Consider the following 22,762-nt stretch of genomic DNA (forward strand, 5'->3'; position numbering starts at 1 on the left):
TGCACCGTCCCTTGCTACAACGACAGTTCCCTTGTCAGTGTGCTATACCGACAGATACTGCGACGTCCAATAGTTCTAATGACACATTTGCTATCAGGGCTTTACGTTTCAGCACAAATGCAAATGCACCATATTTTGAATGGAATTACATTCTAATATTCAATTCTTGTTTAGTACACAATACAATACATATACAAACAATTACACTCCTATTCATCACAAGATACCATTGATCAATGCATTCATTCATGTATAGAAGATCCGTTAGTTTTCTTCACTCAAGTTAGCTACAATCGTTAACGAAATACACAAGTCGACATTCATGCCAAGGCCTGTTACAAAATATGATGGCCATTTCCTAAGAGACCAATTGTTTGATCACTCGAGTACTACAAAATATTACGGAAGAGACCAAGTCTTTGACCACCAAGCTCACATCACCTTCCATATGAACAGAATGTGCCAACCATGTTAAACAAAAGCGGTCACTTGAACATCTTACATCAACTTGTGGACTTGCTACTTTTTCCATTTGTCCCTACAAAAGAACTCATATATTTGAGCAATCTTCGAAAATGAGAAGTTGTTCAAATTCGTGATTGGCCCTTGATCATAAAGATCTAAAAAGTAGATTTACAACAAACAGGTAACAAGAATATGTCCTTATCTGAACATCAACCCAAGCCAAGCTAGCACCTAGCATATCACATGGCTTACAGTCAAAATGTATGCACGGATTGATAAGCAATCAAATCTGTTATAAGGAATCATGAGTAAGGTTCACATGGCTTACGATCAAAATTTATGCCCTGATTGATAAGCAATCAAATCTGTTATAAGGCATCATGAATAAGGTTCTTATTGTAACTATATAGAGCATTGCATTTGAAGTTCCCCAATCAGCAAACAATCACATATGCACTTGTTAATAGAATGTACTAAGTTGTGTAGTAAATGGTACTGTAAACTGGTACTTATAATATGCACGTGCTCTCAGGTGCATATGTAGGCAAAGTTCATCTTACCATCTTGCATGGGCTCTCAAATATTCACAATAAGAAAGTTATAAACAATCCAAATATGACTGTCTTCAGCTCAGTTCCAAAAGCTACATATGCTTTGAAATTTGCATACATATGCACTTGCAAAGTTCAAAACATATGTAAATTTAATACTTGGGCACGATTAGCTACAGCAGTACTACTACAAAATTTCATATTGCATATTGGAACTAAGCTGAAGACACAATTATGAGAATATATTTTACTAATCAAGTCATCATATCTAATGTGCTATTACTACTGTAAGTGCATGAGCTCCTTCGTGTGACGAGGCACCCAAATTCCCATGCCTGGGTCAGGCTAACTACCCCCTGGCTGTACTGCCCAGGCTAATCACCAGCATGCAAACTACAGGCTAGGCTATGCCAGGCTTTTTCAGTATTTGCACCAAACAACCTACATGCAAGCATGCAACGTCTAGGCCAGGCGAGACTTAACCAGGCCGCGAACCAAACTTGCTCTGAATTCCTCAAGGCCTGCATGGCTTCTAGGTGGTACACGCTTCTGGATGAACAAGTCATCATCTTCCTACATGATATACATGCATCAGATTAGATGTGGTTAATAATTGCTAGCGCCAAATAACCTTTTGTCCCTCATGGATGTACCTTCAGGAGTGATTCACAACTACCAGTGAAATGTAGAAACTCAAATTGTCAATGTCGAAACAAAAATTTCAGTATTCATTACATATTAAATAGACAAAAACTTGAATAATGGGGAACCAAGGAAGAATATACCAAGACGTGAAGTGACAGAAGAGAACATAAAACAAACTGCAAAGTACAATAAAACTAACACCACTCATGCAGAAGCATCACAGTATCTAGGTAGCTCGGCATCTACTTTTGAAACCCTGAACCACACTACAGGCAACACAAACAAAGCTCTCTTTAACATGTAGGGATCACTATAAAAGATGAAATAGGAGTGCTGGTCGTGTTGAAGCTATACCATATATGGACAGGAAGGATCAATGGGCCGTTCATCAATTACCATTGCATTTTGTTTCAGCTTCAGAACACTGTAAGAAGATGCAGGAAAGGAAGTTACATAAATCATCACCAGGAATTAGAGTTGAAGTAGATAAACTAGATAAGCACAAGTTAGAAATTAAGACTACCTTCACATAATAATCCTAAAACATAAACCTGCTATAAACATGCCTACTTCTACAACAAGCATGGATAATTTCGAAAGTATACCCAACAAGCATAAATGCGAGGGTCCCTATTGCACCACCACCAAATCATTTATCAATAAATCTAGCTTATGGTGTTTCTAGAGGAAACAATGACCCCTCCCACTCACTCAGTCACACCTCTCATTTCAGTTGCTACGCGGAGTGAGGAAAGCACGGAAAAAGTGGTAATCGACTTAAAGTGGTCTTATCCATATCAGACTAATGGGAGATAAGTTCATTGAATGCCAATGATCAATAGAATGTTTCAAGCAAAAGACTGAAATTTATAGTTATCGATGCTAAAAGAAAATGCATCAACCGGTTCTCTAGCTTGAATTGCATTGAACCGTCGGGAACAGATTTTCCTACAAGTGCAGACCCAAAGAGAGCAGTGCGTGTTGGATAGACATAGTCATACAGATCTGCACCCGAAGCCCTGCGTACTACAATTTCAAGTGGATAACCAATCCCCTGCATATCATAATAGCAGCAATGTCATCCAAACAAGCTTTGCATGCTGCGTGGTTGAAAGCTGAAATACGAGTGAAATCATGTGCTAAGTGCTAACACAATCTGTAATTGGCGTTATGAGCACTTTGAAAAGTTTAGAACTTACCATTACATATTCTGGTTTATCTTTGCGCATCCACCGGTGCACTGTGCAACAACACGCCAAAGCCAGTCTTTATCTTCGCCACCTGCAAGAGCACGAATGGCGTATCTAGCATCACAAATTTAAAATTAGCATGGATTCATGACGGGAAAATGCATACAAGGAACAACCTTTCAAGTTAGTCCTGGAACTTATGCGATGCAGAGAGCGATGCAAGCCCATAAAAAATCATGAACTCAATCGGATAATACACTACTAACCAGAACCCACTAATTGTACGTTGGGATTTTCACAATAAAAATAAACCCATTCCAGTCCTCTTTGTGCATTGTTAGTAGTAACAACATCTATCAAACCCAATTTTACTTCCTCCTGAATATCATGTAAACAGGGTAACATGACAAGCTACTACACCGAGTATTAAATAGGATCACTGAAATAAAAGCAATAATAAGAAAATATTTTTCTTTTGTAAATGCAATACTACATATTTCAGCAACCATTAAAAAGAAAGGCTTCATAGAACTACAATGGTTTGACAACTCTTGTTACTAACCTGGTAGTCAGTCAAGCAGACGCTAGTCCTGAACATTCACAGATCGAATATGTTTACCTGATTTCACAAAAATAAATCAAACTACATTCAGTTGCGGGTGAGGTCAAGCTGTTTCATAAACAGAAGTTGGAATTTCAAAGAGAATTTCATAAAAGAAATAGCACTAGATCCATCAATTCTTACAGAAGCAAGGGAAATAACGAACATTAAAAGGAGAAAATCTCCTCGTGCAGCTTACCTACAGCGTTCTGGAGGCTGAGAAGGACAAGGGGGTCAATCTCAAGGAAGTACATCGGTTGCTCCTCAGCTACGGACGACTCCAAGGAAGCGGACAGGACGACCGCTCCTCGGCAGCGGACTCCTCAGCAGCAGCTGCCCTGCCGGGAAACAGCAGGAGCGGACGGTGGCTCCTCGGAAGCGGACTTGGCGGCAGATCCATGGCAGCGGACGGCGGGGCAAATCCTACGACCTGACGGCGGGATAAGGAAGAGGACGCTGGGGGTATGAGATGCCATGGCTGGAGCTGAGCAGCGTGCAGGTCAAGATCGGCGGCGGGGGGATGGTGTCGTCGGCGCAGGTGGGTTAGGGTTTGGGATTCGGACGCGGGGGAGGGGGATCGAGATAGAGGTGAGATGTGAGATGTGGGGAGTTTTTTTTTTCTTTTGAGGGATGCTGGCGTGGCAATGGGAGACTTTTTTTTTTTGAGAAAATGGGAATGCCAGACTTGATTCGGGGTTTCGCGTGGCGCGCACACCACTCTATTGCCGCGCCGATGTTTTCAGGTGGGCCAAGCCCAAGCAACGCCGACACTTTTTCCATCACAAAGAAACGCCGACACACAATGCATCTATAAAAAAACATATGCCGACACATGGTATGTCCGCAAACCTTTATGCATTGCCGACAGATAGAACGTCGGCACTCTAGAGCAACCCTGATAATCAATGTGTCGGTGTTGTTATGGACAGATAATGTGTCGCTAATGCATAGTTATGCCAACAGATGCATGTCGTCTTTGTAGTGTCGTGGTGTAGTGGATGCCCATCATATTAGGACGAGTTTTATAACCAAAGCAAATTATCATGCTGTTCTAAAAGACTCTTAAAATAATATAAGTGAAGCATTAGAGACCAATAATTTCTATAAAATAAAACCACCACCGTGCTCTAAAAAGATATAAGTGAAGCACTAGAGCAAAATTATCTAGCTCAAAAGATATAAGTGAAGCACATAGAGTATTCTAATAAATTTCGATTTATGTGTGTCTCTCCCAAAAGATGTGTACAGCAAGAATGATTGTGGTAAAATAAAAAGGAAAGACTCAAATCATACCAGACGCTCAAGCAAAACACATATCATGTGGTGAATAAAAATATAGCCTCAAGTAAAGTTACCGATAGACAAAGACAAAAGAGCGGATGCATTCGAGGGCATCCCCAAGCTTAGGCTTTTGGTTGTGCTTGAATTTTACCTTAGGGTGCCCTGGGCATCCCCAAATTTAGGCTCTTGCCACTCCTTATTCCCTAATCCATCAAATCTTTACCCAAAAACTTGAAAACTTCATAACACAAAATTCAACTGAAATTCTCATGAGCTCCGTTAGTCTAAGAAAATAAACCACCACTTTAACGTATTGTAACGAAATCAATCTTTATTTATATTGGTTTTAAACCTACTGTATTCCAACTTCTCTATGGTCCATACCCCCTGATACTACTCATAGATTTATCAAAATAAGCAAACAACACACGAAAAATAGAAACTGTCAAAAAAGAACAGTTTGTAGCAACCTGTAACTTTTGAATACTTCTATGACTTCAAAAATTCTGCAAAATGAGGACGACCTGAGAAATTTGTCCATTAATCTTTTGCAAAAATAACGAATCTTAAAGCACTCTCCAGTAAGAAATGGCAGCTATCTCGTGAGCGCAGAAGTTTCTGTTTTTTACAGCAAGATCGCAAAGACTTCACCCAAGTCTTCCCAAAGGTTCTACTTGGCAAAAAAACTAATTAAAACATAAAACCACATCTAAACAGAATCTAGATGAATTATTTATTACTAAACAGGAACAGAAAGTAAAGAACAAAAATAAAATTGGGTTGCCTCTCAACAAGCGCTATCGTTTAACGCCCCTAGCTAGGCACATAAGATTTTATTGATGCTCACATGAAAGATAATAATTAAAACACAAAAAGAGCATCATAAAACATGTGACAAACACATTTAACTCTAACATACTTCCTATGCATAGGCATCTTATAGGCAAAAAAATTATCAAGGCAAGCAAAAACTAGCATATGCAAGGAAGCGGAAAGAAACAGTAGCAATCTCAACATAACGAGATGTAATTTTCTACAACCATATTTTCCTATCTCAGAATAATTACAAGTAGGATCATAAGCAAATTCAACAATATAGCTATCACAAAACATATTCTTAACACGATCCACATGTATGCAAAGTTGACACTCTTCCAAAATAGTGGCACTAACATTAACTAAAGTCATGACCTCTCCAAACCCAATTTTATCAAAAACATCATAAGATTGAACATTCTCCAAATATGTGGATCTAAAGTCGACACTCTTACAAACCCACTTTCAATATTATTGTAAACATTATTATCAATCTCATATTCATCATGGGCTTAAATAAATTTTCAAGATCATAAGAAGAATCACCTCAATCATGATCATTGCAACAAGTAGTGGACATAGCAAAATTAGCATCCCAACCATCGATTCCCAAAAGTGGCTAAAGACACGTAGGCTGGTTATAAAGCATCGCTCCTAAAAAAAAGGGGCCCACGATCCGGAGGACGCGGATGTGAATCCATCCAAACCAACCACGACCTGTAGCTGGCTTCGTTCCACCTCCGGCTCGAATCCGCCTCCGCTGCTACCATACCACTCCGAGCCGTCACTATTAAATCGCCGGTCTCAAGATGCTAACCGGCGCGCCAAGACGCCCGTCGCTGAGCCGCTGGCCGCCTCTACTGCCTATCTCCACTGAGTCGTCGACGTACTGCCGATATTGCATGGAGGAAGAGAGACAGAATAACAACCATGCATGGTACATCCACACTGATATTTGGTCCGATCAAATTCTAGCCTGCACGCGGATTATTTGTCGTCCAGATAAATCAGGTGATATTCATCCGAGTCTACTTTTAACACATATTGTTTTTTGTCAAAAAACAATCTATCTTTGCTGCAATATTTTTATGCAGGATAATTATTTATGACAAATGTATTATTATACCGCGGACATTGGGGCGCGTGCCAGCATTGTTTTGCAGTGGCGTTCTTCCGAGCCATGCTACTCGACGGATACACATGCAAATCGTCGCCCCCGCTGTTCGGTTTACATCCGTCCACGCATGTGGTCGACTCATTGTCCGCACCGGTTTACAAACATCACGGCCGATTCACCCGTCCGCACCGGTTTACCACACTGCGGCCGGTTCACCCATGATTAATTTCAGCTTCATACAGTTATCATCAACTTCATGGCGGGTTATTTCTGGCCTAAACACATCAGGTGATACCCATATGAAATATATTTTATTAGCACATATTATTTTTATCAAAGAGCAGTTTATCTTTGCCTTGGTCTGCAATACTGTTTATGCAGGACAATTGTTCGTTACAAATGAGGCGCTATGTTACGGGCACGGAGCACGCGCTAGCAACGTTCTGCACTTGCGTTTCGTCCGTGTCCTACCACCCGGTGAATGAATGTGAGAAGGTCGCCGTCCCTGTGTCCCGGTTTACATCAGCTTGCCGGGACCGCGCCCGCGATTAACTCGCCCGTCAAAGCCGGTTTATGACACCGGTGCCGATCTTCCCCGTCTGCACCAGCTTACAATGCTGCGGCCGACTCATCTGTCCGAGCTGCCTCTGATGTTGCGGTCGTTTTTGTCGTCCGTCTCTTGCGGCCTGGTCTACATCAACATACCGGGCTGCACCTATCTGCATGAGCTGTTTATTGGGTATGAGCAAGTCACAGCTTGGGTAGCCCGGTTTTCTTTCAAATCGGAGACAAATTATCATCAAACCGCCGTTTGCACTGGATGGTTCAATGGGCAGGCGCACAAGTCGCCGCTACTACAGTTTTGATTAACTTCAAATCGCCGGTTGGAAGAAACCATTGGCCGAGTTGCTGACACGGCTCATATGGGATCATTTGCAACCCGCCGCAGTCACCTCAACCTTCTATGGATTCACATCGTGTTATCAACGCCAATGATATACAAGTTATGCCGGTTTATATCACGGTCAAATATGGAGAGTCTCAAGCCAACTCCTCGAGTCACCTTTGAGACTCGAGGGCTATGATGACATGACTCAGCGAATCTTGCCAGTTTCAGCAAATTTAAGAACCCCAGGACGATGGAGGAAAGGATAACCCGGTCCCGGAGGCTACTGTGATATTGATGAAAGTTTAAAGGCCGTCAGAAAATTTCCGGTTTAGAAAGTATATGACAGTTTCAAAATCCCGGTTCAATGAAGAAGATCCGGGTCATCAGAAAGGATTCCGGTTTAAAATCCGGCTCAACGGAAGTCAGTCTGACTGCAGCTCTCAAATATCTGGTTTACAGTCCGGTTCAAGGGAAATATGTTCTCCCACAAAGCTCTGAAGCGCTCAAATCCGGTTTAACAATGCCCGGTTCAAAAAGGAATTAACCTCTCGCAAGTTCGAGTTTAAAGGCCGTCAGAAAATTTTTCGGCTGAAAATGAAGATTCCGGTTTAAAATCCTATTCAAGGGAAAGATGTCTCCCACCAAGCTTTGAAGCTCTTAATATCCGGTTTAAGATCCCGGTTCAAGCATGGGTATCCCGCCTTACTGGCCTGACATATTATTGATCACATGGGGGCCTCTGCTTCATAAAGCGGAGCCTCTGTTCTTTTACATCATGTGTGGTTACACGGAGTTGTTCTAAAGCGGCCTCCGGTTTACCCCTTGAGTTAGCTTTACAAAAGCATCATATCACTTGGAGGATTGGTCGTGTCCGAACCAATACCATACCTCTTGATAGGCGAGAGCCACCAGATCACTTGGGGACTTGGTCACGTCTGAACCAGTCATGCCTCTTGGTCGGCCTAAGGCCACAGAATCACTTGGGGGCTTGGTCGAACCCGAACCATGACCATGCCACTTGATCGGCATAAATGCCACGGTTTCATTTGGGGACCTGGCTGACTAGAACCATAGTTACACTTAACGGGAGCTTGGTCGTGTTCGGCCATGGTAACACCATCTGATCAGCTCAAAAAAACCTTTTTTTTGCAACGGTTTTGTCATTGCATTTGATTTACACTTTTCTTTGAAGGGGGTTTTTTGCTTTTTATTGCGTTTTTTAAACCGACAAAGTTTTTTAACCAATCAATTGACGGAACACAGTTCACATCAATCCGGAGACTATTTGCCCGGTTTGATCCTTGTTGTTAACATCCTCTTATGGAGTAAACCGGTGTTTATCACAACCCGGCACGGTTTTATCATAAACCGGCACAATATCGAAGGAGTTATCAGTACTCAAGATTGGGGTTATCACCTTTACTACAAAAAGTTGGTAAAACCAACAATGTGATTCAATGTCGCAGGTATGATCTATTTCATATTTTATTATTCTTAAGTGCAGCCTTGGTTATAAACCCGGGTTATATGTTGGGCATTATGACCCGTCCGGCGGTAAACCGCCAGGACACTTTAAACTTGTTGTATGCAGGAACAAGTTTGTTAAACCGGCCTAGCTTTGGACTATAAGTCGCCAGTATATATATATTTGAATTGCGCCATTGGAATTATGCGCTTATAAATCATTGGGTTATATTATTCAAATAGCCAAACTTGGCTGAATTTTCATTATGATATTGAATGAATAAAGGTTTTCACCGGATTATATTATCTTGAATAGCCAACATGGCTGGATTCTTATGGTTATTAATAACCGGTATTATCAAGTTTTCAAAGTCGCTTTAATGGCTATTATTTTATCAAAGGATATGATTTATTCTACAATGGAAGGAATAGTCCCGAGTCGTTGCAGGCTTACAACCCGGTACTTGGGGGCTACATTATTCAAATTGAGATTACATGCAAGTCTCATGTCGCAGCAAGCATGCACCATGACACTTGGGGGCTAATGCAAAGTCATTTTTACTAGTTTTATTGAAGACCCGACTCATCATATTATAATGAGCCGGCCCTTGGGGGCTACCAATTGCTCCTGTCAACAATTCAACGTACACAAGTTTTCGTCCATAATATTGAAGAATCCATTGCTCAGTTGGTAAAGCACAAAGCTATTAACCTTGTGGACATGGGTTCAAGCCCTATGATGGAAGCTACATTATAATATGTTATTTTCATTAAAGTATATATATCAAGTCCCGGTTCAGTATTATCTTACTAAGCCGGCCCTTGGGGGCTACACGTTGCTGTTCAAAGTTTACAAGATTATATTTTCAAAGTCCCTGCTCATTATTGCATAATGACCCGGCCCTTGGGGGCCTACACTGATTGAAGTTTTTATAAGCAATTACAAGTCCCAGGTTGCTGCAAGCATGACAACCCGGCACTTGGGGGCTACATATATGGAGTATTCAGTTTATATGATTGAGATGAACAAACCGGATTTCTTCAAGGTTGAAACACTTATTGGAGCAAGTCTTAAGTTATCATTATGTTATCCTCTTAAGACTTGGGGGCTATAGGTATTATGCATATAAAGGAGGAACATCTTCATTTTATCAGTTTTAAGCAAATCAGGAAGATCAATTAGATGACCCGGTGTCGACAACAATTATGACCCGGCGCCATCAATATTTATAAACCGTCCGTTTTGGTAATATTAAACCAGCAAGTTTTACATCTTCAAACCGACTGAATATCAGATAAGTATTTTCAGACCCATATTTCTTAAGCCGGCGGAGCTGAGTCAAAGGAGTTATTCTTCACAATATTTCTCGGTGACAAGCCAATGTCGGCAAATTGATTATGAAGCTGGTCTGTTGACCCTAATTTCCCAGAAGGAGGAAATAACAAGGACTTAAGGATGATCAGGTACCGGTTTACAAAAATTCTTAACCCGGAGCATAACCTGTCAAATTTGTTCTTGTGTTTATTTTGCAGCATAAGTTTACCATGAATAAATCCAAGCTAAACTTGGGGGCTAATGTCGGGGATATACCCCGCGGTGTAAACCGGCCGGAAGTTAACCCAGTCGGACTTGGCGGTTTATCTGAAGACCCCGCGGACACTTGGCGAGTTACTGGCGACCCGCCCTGACCTAGCGGTTTACAAGCAACCCACCTGGTCATTATGACTCACTGGTGATCCGGCGTGCGGGATCAACGGATAACAAGGCCCAAAGCCCAGAAGGCCGGTTCACGTTTAACGGTGGGCCGGTTTAAGAGGAAAGGCAAGAGGAACATTATCTTACAAGGAGCTAAGACCTGGACTTGTATCCGGTTTGTATTAGAGATAGACTAGTCCTAATCCTAATAGGACTCCACATGTAAACCGCCCCTTCAACATATATAAGGAGGGGCAGGGCTCCCCAAAAGGGGGAAGAGGGACAAGATTCACAAGTTCCACAAGTTGGACAAGTTAGGTTTAGACAATAGCTCTCGAGATAGAGCACACTTGTAACCATGATCATCATCATCAATACCAATGAAGCAGGATGTAGGCTTTTACCTCCACCGTGAGGGGCCGAACCTGGGTAAAACATCGTGTCTCTCGTCCCGCTCAACCCCTCTCAAGCTACCACATAGATGCATTGGCCTCGCGACTAAGTCCTGACACTAAGGACATCTGTCGTGACGTTTCCACGACAACTGGTAAGGTACACATCAATTACATGTATATCACATATACCTTTAGTGTTGCCGGCCTTCTTGTCCGCTAAGTATTTGGGGCAGTTTCGCTTCCAGTGACCCTTCCCTTTGCAATAAAAGCATTCAGTCTCAGGCTTGGGTCCATTCTTTGACTTCTTCCCGGCAACTGGCTTACCGGGTGCGGCAACATCCTTGCTGTCCTTCTTGAAGTTCTTCTTACCCTTGCCTTTCTTGAACTTGGTGGTTTTATTGACCATCAACACTTGATGTTCCTTTTTGATTTCTACCTCTGCTGATTTCAGCATTGCATATACTTCAGGAATGGTCTTTTCCATCCCCTGCATATTGTAGTTCATCACAAAGTTCTTGTAGCTAGGTGGGAGCGACTGAAGGATTCTGTCAATGACCGCCTCCTCTGGGAGGTTAACTTCCAGCTGAGTTAAGCGGTTATGCAACCCAGACATTTTGAGTATGTGCTCAGTGATAGAACTATTTTCCTCCATCTTACAGCTGAAGAACTTGTCGGAGACTTCATATCTCTCGACCCAGGCATGAGCTTGGAAAACGATTTTCAGCTCTTCGAACATCTCATATGCTCCGTGTTTCTCAAAACGCTTTTGGAGCCCCGGTTCTAAGCTGTAAAGCATGCCGCACTGAACGTCCGAGTGAAGGCCGAAGCAAACCCAACCATCGATTCCCAAAAGTGGCTAAAGACACGTAGGCTGGTTATAAAGCATCGCTCCTAAAAAAAGGGCCCACGATCCGGAGGACGCGGATGTGAATCCATCCAAACCAACCACGACCTGTGGCTGGCTTCGTTCCACCTCCGGCTCGAATCCGCCTCCGCTGCTACCATACCACTCCGAGCCGTCACTATTAAATCGCCGGTCTCAAGATGCTAACCGGCGCGCCAAGACGCCCGTCGCTGAGCCGCTGGCCGCCTCTATGGCCTATCTCCACCGAGTCGTCGACGTACTGCCGATATTAGTACATGGAGGAAGAGAGACAGAATAAAAACCATGCATGGTACATCTCCAGTAACAATCGCTACTGCTATTCCTTCTCTTTTTTATTTGCTTTCCATTTAATTTTCTTTTCGTTAGCAGTAGCGCCTTTGTTCGTAAACGCGCTGCTACAAAACAAGTAGTGGTAGCGCGGTTCTACATAGATTGCTACTACTATGTGTAGCCTATCAGCTAAGCCATGGGAATTTTAGTAGTAGCGCTTTTGTACTCGGGCGTGCTATTGCTATAACTGTATCTGTAGCGTGGTTTAAAACACCGCGCTGCTGCTAGTTAGCACCAACGTGTGTTTTTAGCCCGCGTTACTGCTAATGTTCTGTGTATAAGGTTTTCCCTAGTAGTGCATCCAACATAATTATCCATCATTCATCCATTGCCTACGAGTTCGTTTCATATTGATCCTTGCTAAGTTACTTTTCCGTTACCACTATTACGATTGCTACAAAACTGCCACTGTTACTTTTGCCACTATTACCGTTACTTCCATACTACTTTGCTAATAAATATTTTGCTACAGATATTAAGCCTTTCAGGTGTGGTTGAATTCACAACTCAGCTGCTAATACTTGAGAATATTCTTTGGCTCCCCTTGTGTCGAATCAATACATTTGGGTTGAATACTCTACCCTCGAAAACAGTTGCGATCCCCTTTACTTGTGGGTTGTCATGTTCCTTCTTGGAGGCATCGTTCTATAGTGGTCTCGGCCTGGCAAAGCCATCGGCTCTGGTGGTGTGCTGCCTCGGGGCCGGCGTGGAAGTTGGAGCGGTGACTTTGGATCTCGTCCTCATGGAGGGGTGCCGACATTGGTCAAGTGGGTGGCAATGTCGTTGGCCAGCCTGGTGCGTGGCCTCAGGGTCTATGTGGGGGTCGGAGCTGAAGCTCCAGACTAGATTATTGGGTGTTGGCTCCGGTTGCTCGGGTGATGAAGCTGGCAGTGGGTCGGTGTGTGTGGTGTTCGTCTGTGTGTCGGAGCAGCGGCTCCGAAGATGGTTGCAGGGTGTCGGCTCCAGTTGCTCTAGCGGCAGAGCAGATGGCTCGCCTAGTACGCGGCCTCAGGGTCGGCGTGGATACCGGAGCGGCGGCTTCACTTTTGGTTGTAGGGTGTTGTATATGGATTACTTGGGTGATGGAGTCGGCGACTCGCCTGGTGCGCAGACCCGGGGTCAACATGTGTTGATGGTGCCCTATTGGAGGCGTGTTGTAACGAATTTCACCCGGGTTTCCGTCAATTAACCGGGCAAATCTCTTCTATCTTTTTTAATGGATCGGACCTAAGGGGTTGTGTTTAAAAAATAATCTGATGAGTGTAAGTAGGATGATAGTATCAATGATTTATATGTAAAATTATTTCATTAATATTCGGAATAGTTCCGAGGGGAACTGGAAACGTTTCGGGGTTATCGAAAGGGTTTCAGAGTTTATCGTGCAATACTGGGTTTTAGCGATAAATAATATATATGTGGAAAATGTTTGCGGTGATGTTGAATTAATAATAAAAGGCTCTAGTAATTGGTTGGAGATTTTATATTTAATTTAATATCAACGGGTCTTAAAAGGCTAAGAGGTGGAAAGCAACTTGGGTCACAAAGACCTAAGTGGAGGTGGCGCCTACTTTCCTATAGGGGATGCCAAATTGGAGCGGGGGGGGGGGGGATTCCTGTTGGGGAACGTTGCAGAAATTAAAAAAATTCTACGGTTTCACCAAGATCCATCTGTGAGTTAATCTAGCAACGAGTGAGTAGTGCATCTACATACCCTTGTAGATCGCGAGCGAAAGCGTTCAAAGAACGGGGATGAGGGAGTCGTACTCGTCGTGATCCAAATCACCGGAGATCCTAGCGCCGAACGGATGGCACCTCCGCGTTCAACACACATACGGTCAGCGTGACGTCTCCTTCTTCTTGATCCAGCAAGGGGGAAGGAGAGGTTGATGAAGATCCAGCAGCACGACGGCGTGGTGGTGATGCAGCAGTCACCGCAGCAGGGCTTCGCCAAGCTCTACGGAGAAGGAGAGGTGTAGTAGGGGAGAGGGAGGCGCCAAAGCATCGGGGTGTGGCTGCCCCTCCCTCCCCCCCCCCCTTTATATAGACCCCTTGGGGGGGCGCCGGCCCTTGGATATTGAATCTCCCAAGGGGGGCGGCGGCCAAGGGGGTGGAGTGCCCCCCAAGGCAAGTGGGGCGCCCCCCACCCTAGGGTTTCAACCCTAGGCACAAGGGGTGGGCCTAAGGGGGCGCACCAGCCCACTATGGGCTGGTTCCCCTCCCCACTTCAGCCCATGGGGCCCTCCGGGATGGGTGGCCCCACCCGGTGGACCCCCGGGACCCATCCGGTGGTCCCGGTACAATACCGGTGACCCCCGAATCCTTCCCGATGGCCGAAACTGCACTTCCTATATATAATTCTTTACCTCCAGACCATTCCGGAACTTCTCGTGACGTCCGGGATCTCATCCGGGACTCCGAACAACCTTCAGATTACTGCATACTCATATCTCTACAACCCTAGCGTCACCGAACCTTAAGTGTGTAGACCCTACGGGTTCGGGAGACACGTAGACATGACCGAGACGGCTCTCCGGCCAATAACCAACAGCGGGATCTGGATACCCATGTTGGCTCCCACATGCTCCACGATGATCTCATCGAATGAACCACGATGTCAAGGATTCAATCAATCCGTATACAAATCCCTTTGTCAATCGGTACGTTACTTGCCCGAGATTCGATCGTCGGTATCCCAATACCTCGTTTAATCTCATTACCGGCAAGTCACTTTACTCGTACCGTAATGAATGATCCCGTGACCAGACACTTGGTCACTTTGAGCTCATTGTGATGATGCATTACCGAGTGGGCCCAAAGATACCTCTCCGTCATACGGAGTGACAAATCCCAGTCTCGATCTGTGTCAACCCAACAGACACTTTCGGAGATACCCGTAGTATACCTTTATAGTCACCCAGTTACGTTGTGACGTTTGGCACACCCAAAGCACTCCTACAGTGTCCGGGAGTTACACGATCTCATGGTCTAAGGAAAAGATACTTGACATTGGAAAAGCTCTAGCAAACGAACTACACGATCTTGTGTTATGCTTAGGATTGGGTCTTGTCCATCACATCATTCTCCTAATGATGTGGTCTCGTTATCAACGACATCCAATGCCCATAGTCAGGAAACCATGACTATCAGTTGATCAATGAGCTAGTCAACTAGAGGCTTACTAGGGACATGTTGGTGTCTATGTATTCACACATGTATTACAGTTTCCGGATAACATAATTATAGCATGAATAAAAGACAATTATCATGAACAAGGAAATATAATAATAATCCTTTCATTATTGCCTCTATGGCATATTTCCAACAATTCCTTCTCCCCTCCCTTAGCTGGCGCACCAAGGAGAGACTTTTCCTCCTTGGTGGCAGCCCATCCTCTTCCCTCAAACCTATATATATTAAAGCATTTTGTAGTTTGGGACACACAAGTTTTGGAGCCTCCTCTAGTTCCTCTAGTTCTAGTTCTACCTGATCCTAGTTGATCTAATTAGATATAGACTTAGATACTCCAATCCTAATAATTAGAAGCCTAGTATGGTTCTAATCTCCCCCCTCTAATTGTCTGGTGACGGTTAGCTCTGGACGGCGAACTGCTGCCGGATCGTGAAGACCGTACGCTTGCAACAAAGTAGAGAGGTTGTGTTTTCAGTCTTTCGTTTGAGGGGTCATTCATGGGCGGTTCACGTGATCATTCATCTACAGTTCGAGAGACTCCAAGTACAATCTGCACCGACTCGTGTACTTCTGCTGCACTCCGGAGTCGGTAATGATCGTTGATCTAAATCATTTATGCATCTTCATATTGATTCTTCGTGTCACCAACTTGTCTACTTCCACTGCACTTCGGAGTCACTAACGATCGTTGATCCAAATCATTTATGCATCTTCATATTTATCCTGGGTGTTTGAGGGCAATTTTCATTGTTTTCTACTATGTTTTCCAACATGCGCCACTATGAACACGCCAATAGTAAGCTCTCACGGATAAGTGTTTCTGTAGTAATCATATGACATGAGTATAACATGAATACTTAAAAAAAGTATAGATATGTTCGACGCGTATCAAAGAACTCCCAATTTCCCCATATTTGAGGAAGAAATGGGAAACATGGGCATGTGCAAACATTTGCGCAAATTGAGCTCCCTTAGACACAATTTTTTGTCCCAAAGGAAATGGAGAGCCCTTAGAGATTTTTCCTAATATACAATATTTGTACCACCTTCATTCTAATGAATAATATGCGTGAGTATTTTAGGGTTTAACTTTGACCATCAATTTAAGTATTTAACAAAAAATGGGTTATGTGAAAAAATGCACCTTTAAATATGAATTCAACAGTATATGCAAGACAAAATTCGGTTACGTTGCATGTGGTCGTTACATGTTGACCTATCTTTCTTATAAATAAACAATAGAAAACGCAGGTTGCATTTCAGGTCAGCTGGGAAGATGTTTTCAGCCTAGGTTATGTTGTGATGAAATAATCAGTGATCCGATCGTATATTCCAACCAAAAAATGCATCCAATACTGCACTGTTCTTTGGATGCATGATCAATAGTACTTCCTCCGTCACAGTTTAGAAGGCGTGCTTGGAAATTCTCTGGGACCTAAGTGGTTATCTATTGGTTGTGAGATGGGCTAAAAAATAGCATTCACACTACGCATGCATATAGAAATAGTATATCAGAGTACTAATTAGCTACTAGAAATAAATGCAATGCGCCCTAAACCTTGTCTATTATGGAAACGCACGCAAATTTAACTGTGCCTTCTAAATTTTGACGGAGGGAGTACTCCCTTCATTTTTGTATACAAGGCCACAAACTCGGATTGCAGGTACCAATGTAAAATTTAATGTCTGCTTTACAAGTCAACTTTTCTTCTTGTTTACTGGATTATTAATACTCCGCATGCATGCAAAGAAACTGAGTGGAGGAAGTAGTTGACTGTCATCTCATGCGTCCGTACATCACCGAATATTATCACTAATACATACCGAATAGTATCATACATATAACATCACTAATACAACTAAAACTCTAGCGCACGACGGGTATCGGCGCGGGCGGTGGACACCCACAGAGAAGGAACCATCACAAGATCATAGCTCTAGTGAGATCACTGGAGAACCTGCCAGGTATTGGAGAACCTGTGCTCCAACGCAAACAAGTAGCAACGGACGTGCGCGTCCTCCTCACTGACATGGTGACGCACCACCTCCGCGGGGTCCTCGAGCCTTTGGACCGTCACTGGCCCACGCGACCGCCACCAAAGAAGGTTCGGGTCAACGAAGGGTTGACTCCTCACCAACCTGCGCCCCCGATAGGTAGCGCCTCCCAGTACGACCCCGGCGGAGCCCAGTCCCGGACATGACCCATCTGGTGACGCAGGTGTCCTCCGCCGACTCGACGACGAGGATGCGGGATAGGCATCGTCGACGTCGATGCGGGAATAATTGCTTTAACTAAAAAAGTAAACTAGTTCTATTAATTTTTGTACTAAAAATAAAATAGTTGTATTAACTCAACTAGTTCAATTAAGCACGTACTATGAATAAAAATAAACTAGTTTTTACTAAAACTAAACTAGTTCAACTAGTTATATTAATTTTCTTACTAATTCTATTAAACACTTACTAAAATAGTAAAAAAAACTAGTTAGATGAACTCTAAAATTTAACCCTAACTAATTTGATGAACTCTAAAATTTAATGAACCCTAACTAATTTGATGAACTCTAAAATTTAACCCTAACTAATTTGATGAACTCTAAAATTTAACCCTAACTAATTCGATGAACTCTAAAACTAATTCTATTTAACAACTACTGCCATAATTAGCATCTAATTTGATGAACCCTAACTAATTAGACAAATTCTGAAATTTAACCCTAAGAACCCTAGCTAGGCAGAGGTAGGAGAGGAGGAGGAGGAGGGCGTGCTCACCTCTGGCGTCAGCGGAGTTAGGGAGAGGGGCACGCGGCGTCGAGGTCGGGGACGGGGTCGGGGTCGGGGCGGCGGGTGCACGGCGGAGGGCGGCCATGTATGGGGGGGCGTCGAGGTCGGGGTCGGGGGCGGCGTCGAGGTCGCGGTCGGGGGCGGGGGCGGCGTTGAGGGTGTGCGGAGAGCGACGGGTCGCGCGCGGCGGCCGACGGCGATGCAGGGCGGCGACATCGGAGGAGTAGGGATTTGGGGGAAGTGGCCATGGGGGAAGGACGAACCGTGCGGTTAAGTTAAAAGTAGCAGCAGCGCGTTCCAGGAAGTGCGCTGCTGCTACGGTAGCTATAGCGCGTTTCTTAACAATCGCTACTGCTATTCCTTCTCTTTTTTATTTGCTTTCCATTTAATTTTCTTTTCGTTAGCAGTAGCGCCTTTGTTCGTAAACGCGCTACTACAAAACAAGTAGTGGTAGCACGGTTCTACGTAGATTGCTACTACTATGTGTAGCCTATCGGCTAAGCCATGGGAATTTTAGTAGTAGCGCTTTTGTACTCGGGCGTGCTATTGCTATAACTGTATCTGTAGCGCGGTTTAAAACACCGCGCTGCTGCTAGTTAGCACCAACGTGTGTTTTCAGCCTGCGTTACTGCTAATGTTCTGTGTATAAGGTTTTCCCTAGTAGTGCATCCAACATAATTATCCATCATTAATCCATTGCCTACGAGTTCGTTTCACATTGATCCTTGCTAAGTTACTTTTCCGTTACCACTATTACGATTGCTACAAAACTGCCACTGTTACTTTTGCCACTATTACCGTTACTTCCATTCTACTTTGCTAATAAATATTTTGCTACAGATATTAAGTCTTTCAGGTGTGGTTGAATTCACAACTCAGCTGCTAATACTTGAGAATATTCTTTGGCTCCCCTTGTGTCGAATCAATACATTTGGGTTGAATACTCTACCCTCGAAAACAGTTGCGATCTCCTTCACTTGTGGGTTATGATGTTCCTTCTTGGAGGCATCGTTCTATAATGGTCTCGGCCTGGCAAAGCCATCGACTCTGGTGGTGTGCTGCCTCGGGGCCGGCGTGGAAGTTGGAGCGGTGACTTTGGATCTCGTCCTCATGGAGGGGTGCCGACATTGGTCAAGTGGGTGGCAGTGTCGTTGGCCAGCCTGGTGCGCGGCCTCGGGGTCTACGTGGAGGTCGGAGCTGCGGCTCCAGACTAGATTATTGGGTGTTGGCTCCGGTTGCTCGGGTGATGAAGCTGGCAGCGGGTCGGTGTGTGTGGTGTTCGTCTGTGTGTCGGAGCAGCGGCTCCAAAGATGGTTGCAGGGTGTTGGCTCCAGTTGCTCTAGCGGCAGAGCAGATGGCTCGCCTAGTACGCGGCCTCAGGGTCGGCGTGGATACTGGAGCGGAGGCTTCACTTTTGGTTGTAGGGTGTTGTATATGGGTTACTTGGGTGATGGAGTCGGTGACTCGCCTGGTGCGCGGACCCGGGGTCAGCGTGTGTTGATGGTGCCCTGTTGGAGGAGTGTTGTAACGATTTTCACCCGGGTTCCCGTCAATTAACCGGGCAAATCTCTTCTATCTTTTTTAATGGATCGGACCTAAGGGGCCGTGTTTAAAAAATGATTTGATGAGTGTAAGTACGATGATAGTATCAATGATTTATATGTAAAATTATTTCATTAATATTTGGAATAGTTCCAAGGGGAACTGGAAGCGTTTCGGGGTTATCGAAAGGGTTTCAGAGTTTATCGTGCAATACTGGGTTTTACCGATGAATAATATATAGGTGGAAAATGTTTGCGGTGATGTTGAATTAATAATAAAAGGCTCTAGTAATTGGTTGGAGATTTTATATTTAATTTAATATCAACGGGTCTTAAAAGGCTAAGAGTTGGAAAGCAACTTGGGTCACAAAGACCTAAGTGGAGGTGGCGCCCACTTTCCTATAAGGGATGCCAAATTGGAGCGGGGGGGGGGGGGGGGGGGATTCCGTCTCCCCTCCCTTAGCTGGCGCACCAAGGAGAGACTTTTCCTCCTTGGTGGCAGCCCATCCTCTTCCCTCAAACCTATATATATTAAAGCATTTTGTAGTTTGGGACACACAAGTTTTGGAGCCTCCTCTAGTTTATCTAGTTCTAGTTCTACCTGATCCTAGTTGATCTAATTAGGTATAGACTTAGATACTCCAGTCTAATAATTAGAAGCCTAGTATGGTTCTAATCTCCCCCCTCTAATTGTCTGGTGACGGTTAGCTCTGGACGGCGAACCGCTGCCGGATCGTGAAGACCGTACGCTTGAACAAAGTAGAGAGGTTGTGTTTTCGTCTTTCGTTTGAGGGATCATTCATGGACGGTTCACGTGATCGTTCATCTACAGTTCGAGAGACTCCAAGTACAATCTGCACCGACTCGTGTACTTCTGCTGCACTTCGGAGTCGGTAATGATCGTTGATCTAAATCATTTATGCATCTTCATATTGATCCTTCGTGTCACCAACTCGTCTACTTCCACTGCACTCCGGAGTTAGTAACGATCGTTGATCCAAATCATTTATGCATCTTCATATTTATCCTGGGTGTTTGAGGGCAATTTTCATTGTTTTCTACTATGTTTTCCAACATGCGCCACTATGAACATGCCAATAGTAAGCTCTCACGGATAAGTGTTTCTGTAGTAATCATATGACATGAGTATAACATGAATACTTAAAAAAATTATAGATATGTTCGACGCGTATCAGAGAACTCCCAATTTCCCCATATTTGAGGAAGAAATGGGAAACATGGGCATCTGCAAACATTTGCGCAAATTGAGCACCCTTAGACACAATTTTTTGTCCCAACGGAAATGGAGAGCCCTTAGAGATTTTTCCTAATATACAATATTTGTACCACCTTCATTCTAATGAATAATATGCGTGAGTATTTTAGGGTTTAACTTTGACCATCAATTTAAGTATTTAACAAAAAAAGTGGGTTATGTGAAAAAAATGCACCTTTAAATATGAATTCAACAGTATATGCAAGACAAAATTCGGTTACGTTGCATGTGGTCGTTACATGTTGACCTATCTTTCTTATAAATAAACAATAGAAAACGCAGGTCGCATTTCAGGTCAGCTAGGAAGATGTTTTCAGCCTAGGTTATGTTGGTTTTCGTAGTAATTTCAAAAAAAATCCTACGCACACGCAAGATCATGGTGATGCATAGCAACAAGAGGGGGAGCGTGTGATCTACGTACCCTTGTAGATCGACAACGGAAGCGTTAACTTGGTTGATGTAGTCGTACGTCTTCACGGCCCGACCGATCAAGCACCGAAACTACGGCACCTCCGAGTTCTAGCACACGTTCAGCTCGATGACGATCCCCGGACTCTGATCCAGCAAAGTGTCGGGGAAGAGTTCCGTCAGCACGACGGTGTGGTGACGATCTTGATGTACTACTGTCGCAGGGCTTCGCCTAAGCACCGCTACAATATTATCGAGGACTATAGTGGAAGGGGGCACCGCACACGGCTAAGAATATGATCACGTGGATCAACTTGTGTGTTTAGGGGTGCCCCTTGCCTCCGTATATAAAGGATCCAAGGGGGGGTGCGGCCGGCCCTAGTGGGAGGCGCGCAGGAGCAGTCCTACTCCTACCGGGAGTAGCACTCCCCTCCCTTTCCTTGTCCAAGTAGGAGAGGGGGAAGGAGAGAAGGAAAAGGGGGCGCGCCGCCACTCCCTCCTTGTCCAATTTGGACTAGGGGAAGAGGGGGCGCGCGGCCTTCCCTGGCAGCACCTCCTCTTCTCCACTTTAGGCCCATGAGGCTCATTAACCCCCCGGGGGGTTCCGGTAACCCCCCGGTGCTCCGGTTTTATCCGAAACTTCCCCGGAACACTTCCGGTGTCTGAATATAGCCGTCCAATATATCAATCTTTATGTCTCAACCATTTCGAGACTCCTCGTCATGTCCGTGATCACATCCGGGACTCCGAACTAACTTCGGTACATCAAAACTCATAAACTCATAATATAACTGTTATCGAAACCTTAAGCGTGCGGACCCTATGGGTCGAGAACAACGTAGACATGACCGAGGCACGTCTCCGGTCAATAACCAATAGCGGAACCTGGATGCTCATATTGGTTCCTACATATTCTACGAAGATCTTTTATCGGTCAGACCGCATAACAACATACGTTGTTCCCTTTGTCATCGGTATGTTACTTGCCCGAGATTCGATCGTCGGTATCCCATACCTAGTTCAATCTCGTTACCGGCAAGTCTCTTTACTCGTTCCATAATACATCATCTCGCAACTAACTCATTAGTTGCAATGCTTGCAAGGCTTATGTGATGTGTATTACCGAGAGGGCCTAGAGATACCTCTCCGACAATCGGAGTGACAAATCCTAATCTCAAAATACGCCAACCTAACATGTACCTTTGGAGACACCTATAGAGCACCTTTATAATCACCCA

General features: G+C 44.2%; 1 protein-coding gene across 9 annotated transcripts; it reads right to left on the bottom strand.

Moving 5' to 3' along the window:
- Positions 1 to 212: 212 nt before the first annotated feature.
- Positions 213 to 4,053, bottom strand: LOC123087408 (queuine tRNA-ribosyltransferase catalytic subunit 1). Of its 9 annotated transcripts, none has more exons than XR_006441339.1 (6): positions 3,652 to 4,053; positions 3,414 to 3,470; positions 2,861 to 2,942; positions 2,614 to 2,715; positions 2,016 to 2,085; positions 213 to 1,589 (listed from the first exon to the last, which is right to left on the bottom strand). XR_006441339.1 is itself a non-coding variant. In XM_044509411.1 (6 exons), the coding sequence occupies exons 3-6, from the start codon at positions 2,888 to 2,890 to the stop codon at positions 359 to 361; spliced, it is 432 nt and encodes a 143-aa protein (XP_044365346.1). In that variant the 5' UTR covers positions 2,891 to 2,942; positions 3,414 to 3,470; positions 3,652 to 4,053; the 3' UTR covers positions 213 to 358. The 9 variants fall into 9 exon arrangements, 3 of the variants coding, with proteins under 3 accessions (XP_044365346.1, XP_044365348.1, XP_044365347.1); XR_006441336.1 differs by having other exon boundaries at positions 213 to 538; positions 1,462 to 1,589; positions 2,016 to 2,715; XM_044509411.1 differs by having other exon boundaries at positions 213 to 538; positions 2,564 to 2,715.
- Positions 4,054 to 22,762: the final 18,709 nt, after the last annotated feature.

The sequence above is a fragment of the Triticum aestivum genome, chromosome 4A (assembly GCF_018294505.1).
Source record: "Triticum aestivum cultivar Chinese Spring chromosome 4A, IWGSC CS RefSeq v2.1, whole genome shotgun sequence".
NCBI lineage: Eukaryota > Viridiplantae > Streptophyta > Magnoliopsida > Poales > Poaceae > Triticum > Triticum aestivum.

Excerpts from the sequence above, each read along its gene's own strand:
- LOC123087408 (XM_044509411.1), bottom strand. The coding sequence starts at position 2,890 with ATGCGCAAAGATAAACCAGAATATGTAATG. Across the intron at positions 2,716-2,860 it reads ATAAACCAGAATATGTAATG|GGGATTGGTTATCCACTTGA; the intron begins GTAAGTTCTAAA and ends TATGATATGCAG. Across the intron at positions 2,086-2,563 it reads CAATTCAAGCTAGAGAACCG|TGTTCTGAAGCTGAAACAAA; the intron begins GTTGATGCATTT and ends ATCTTCTTACAG.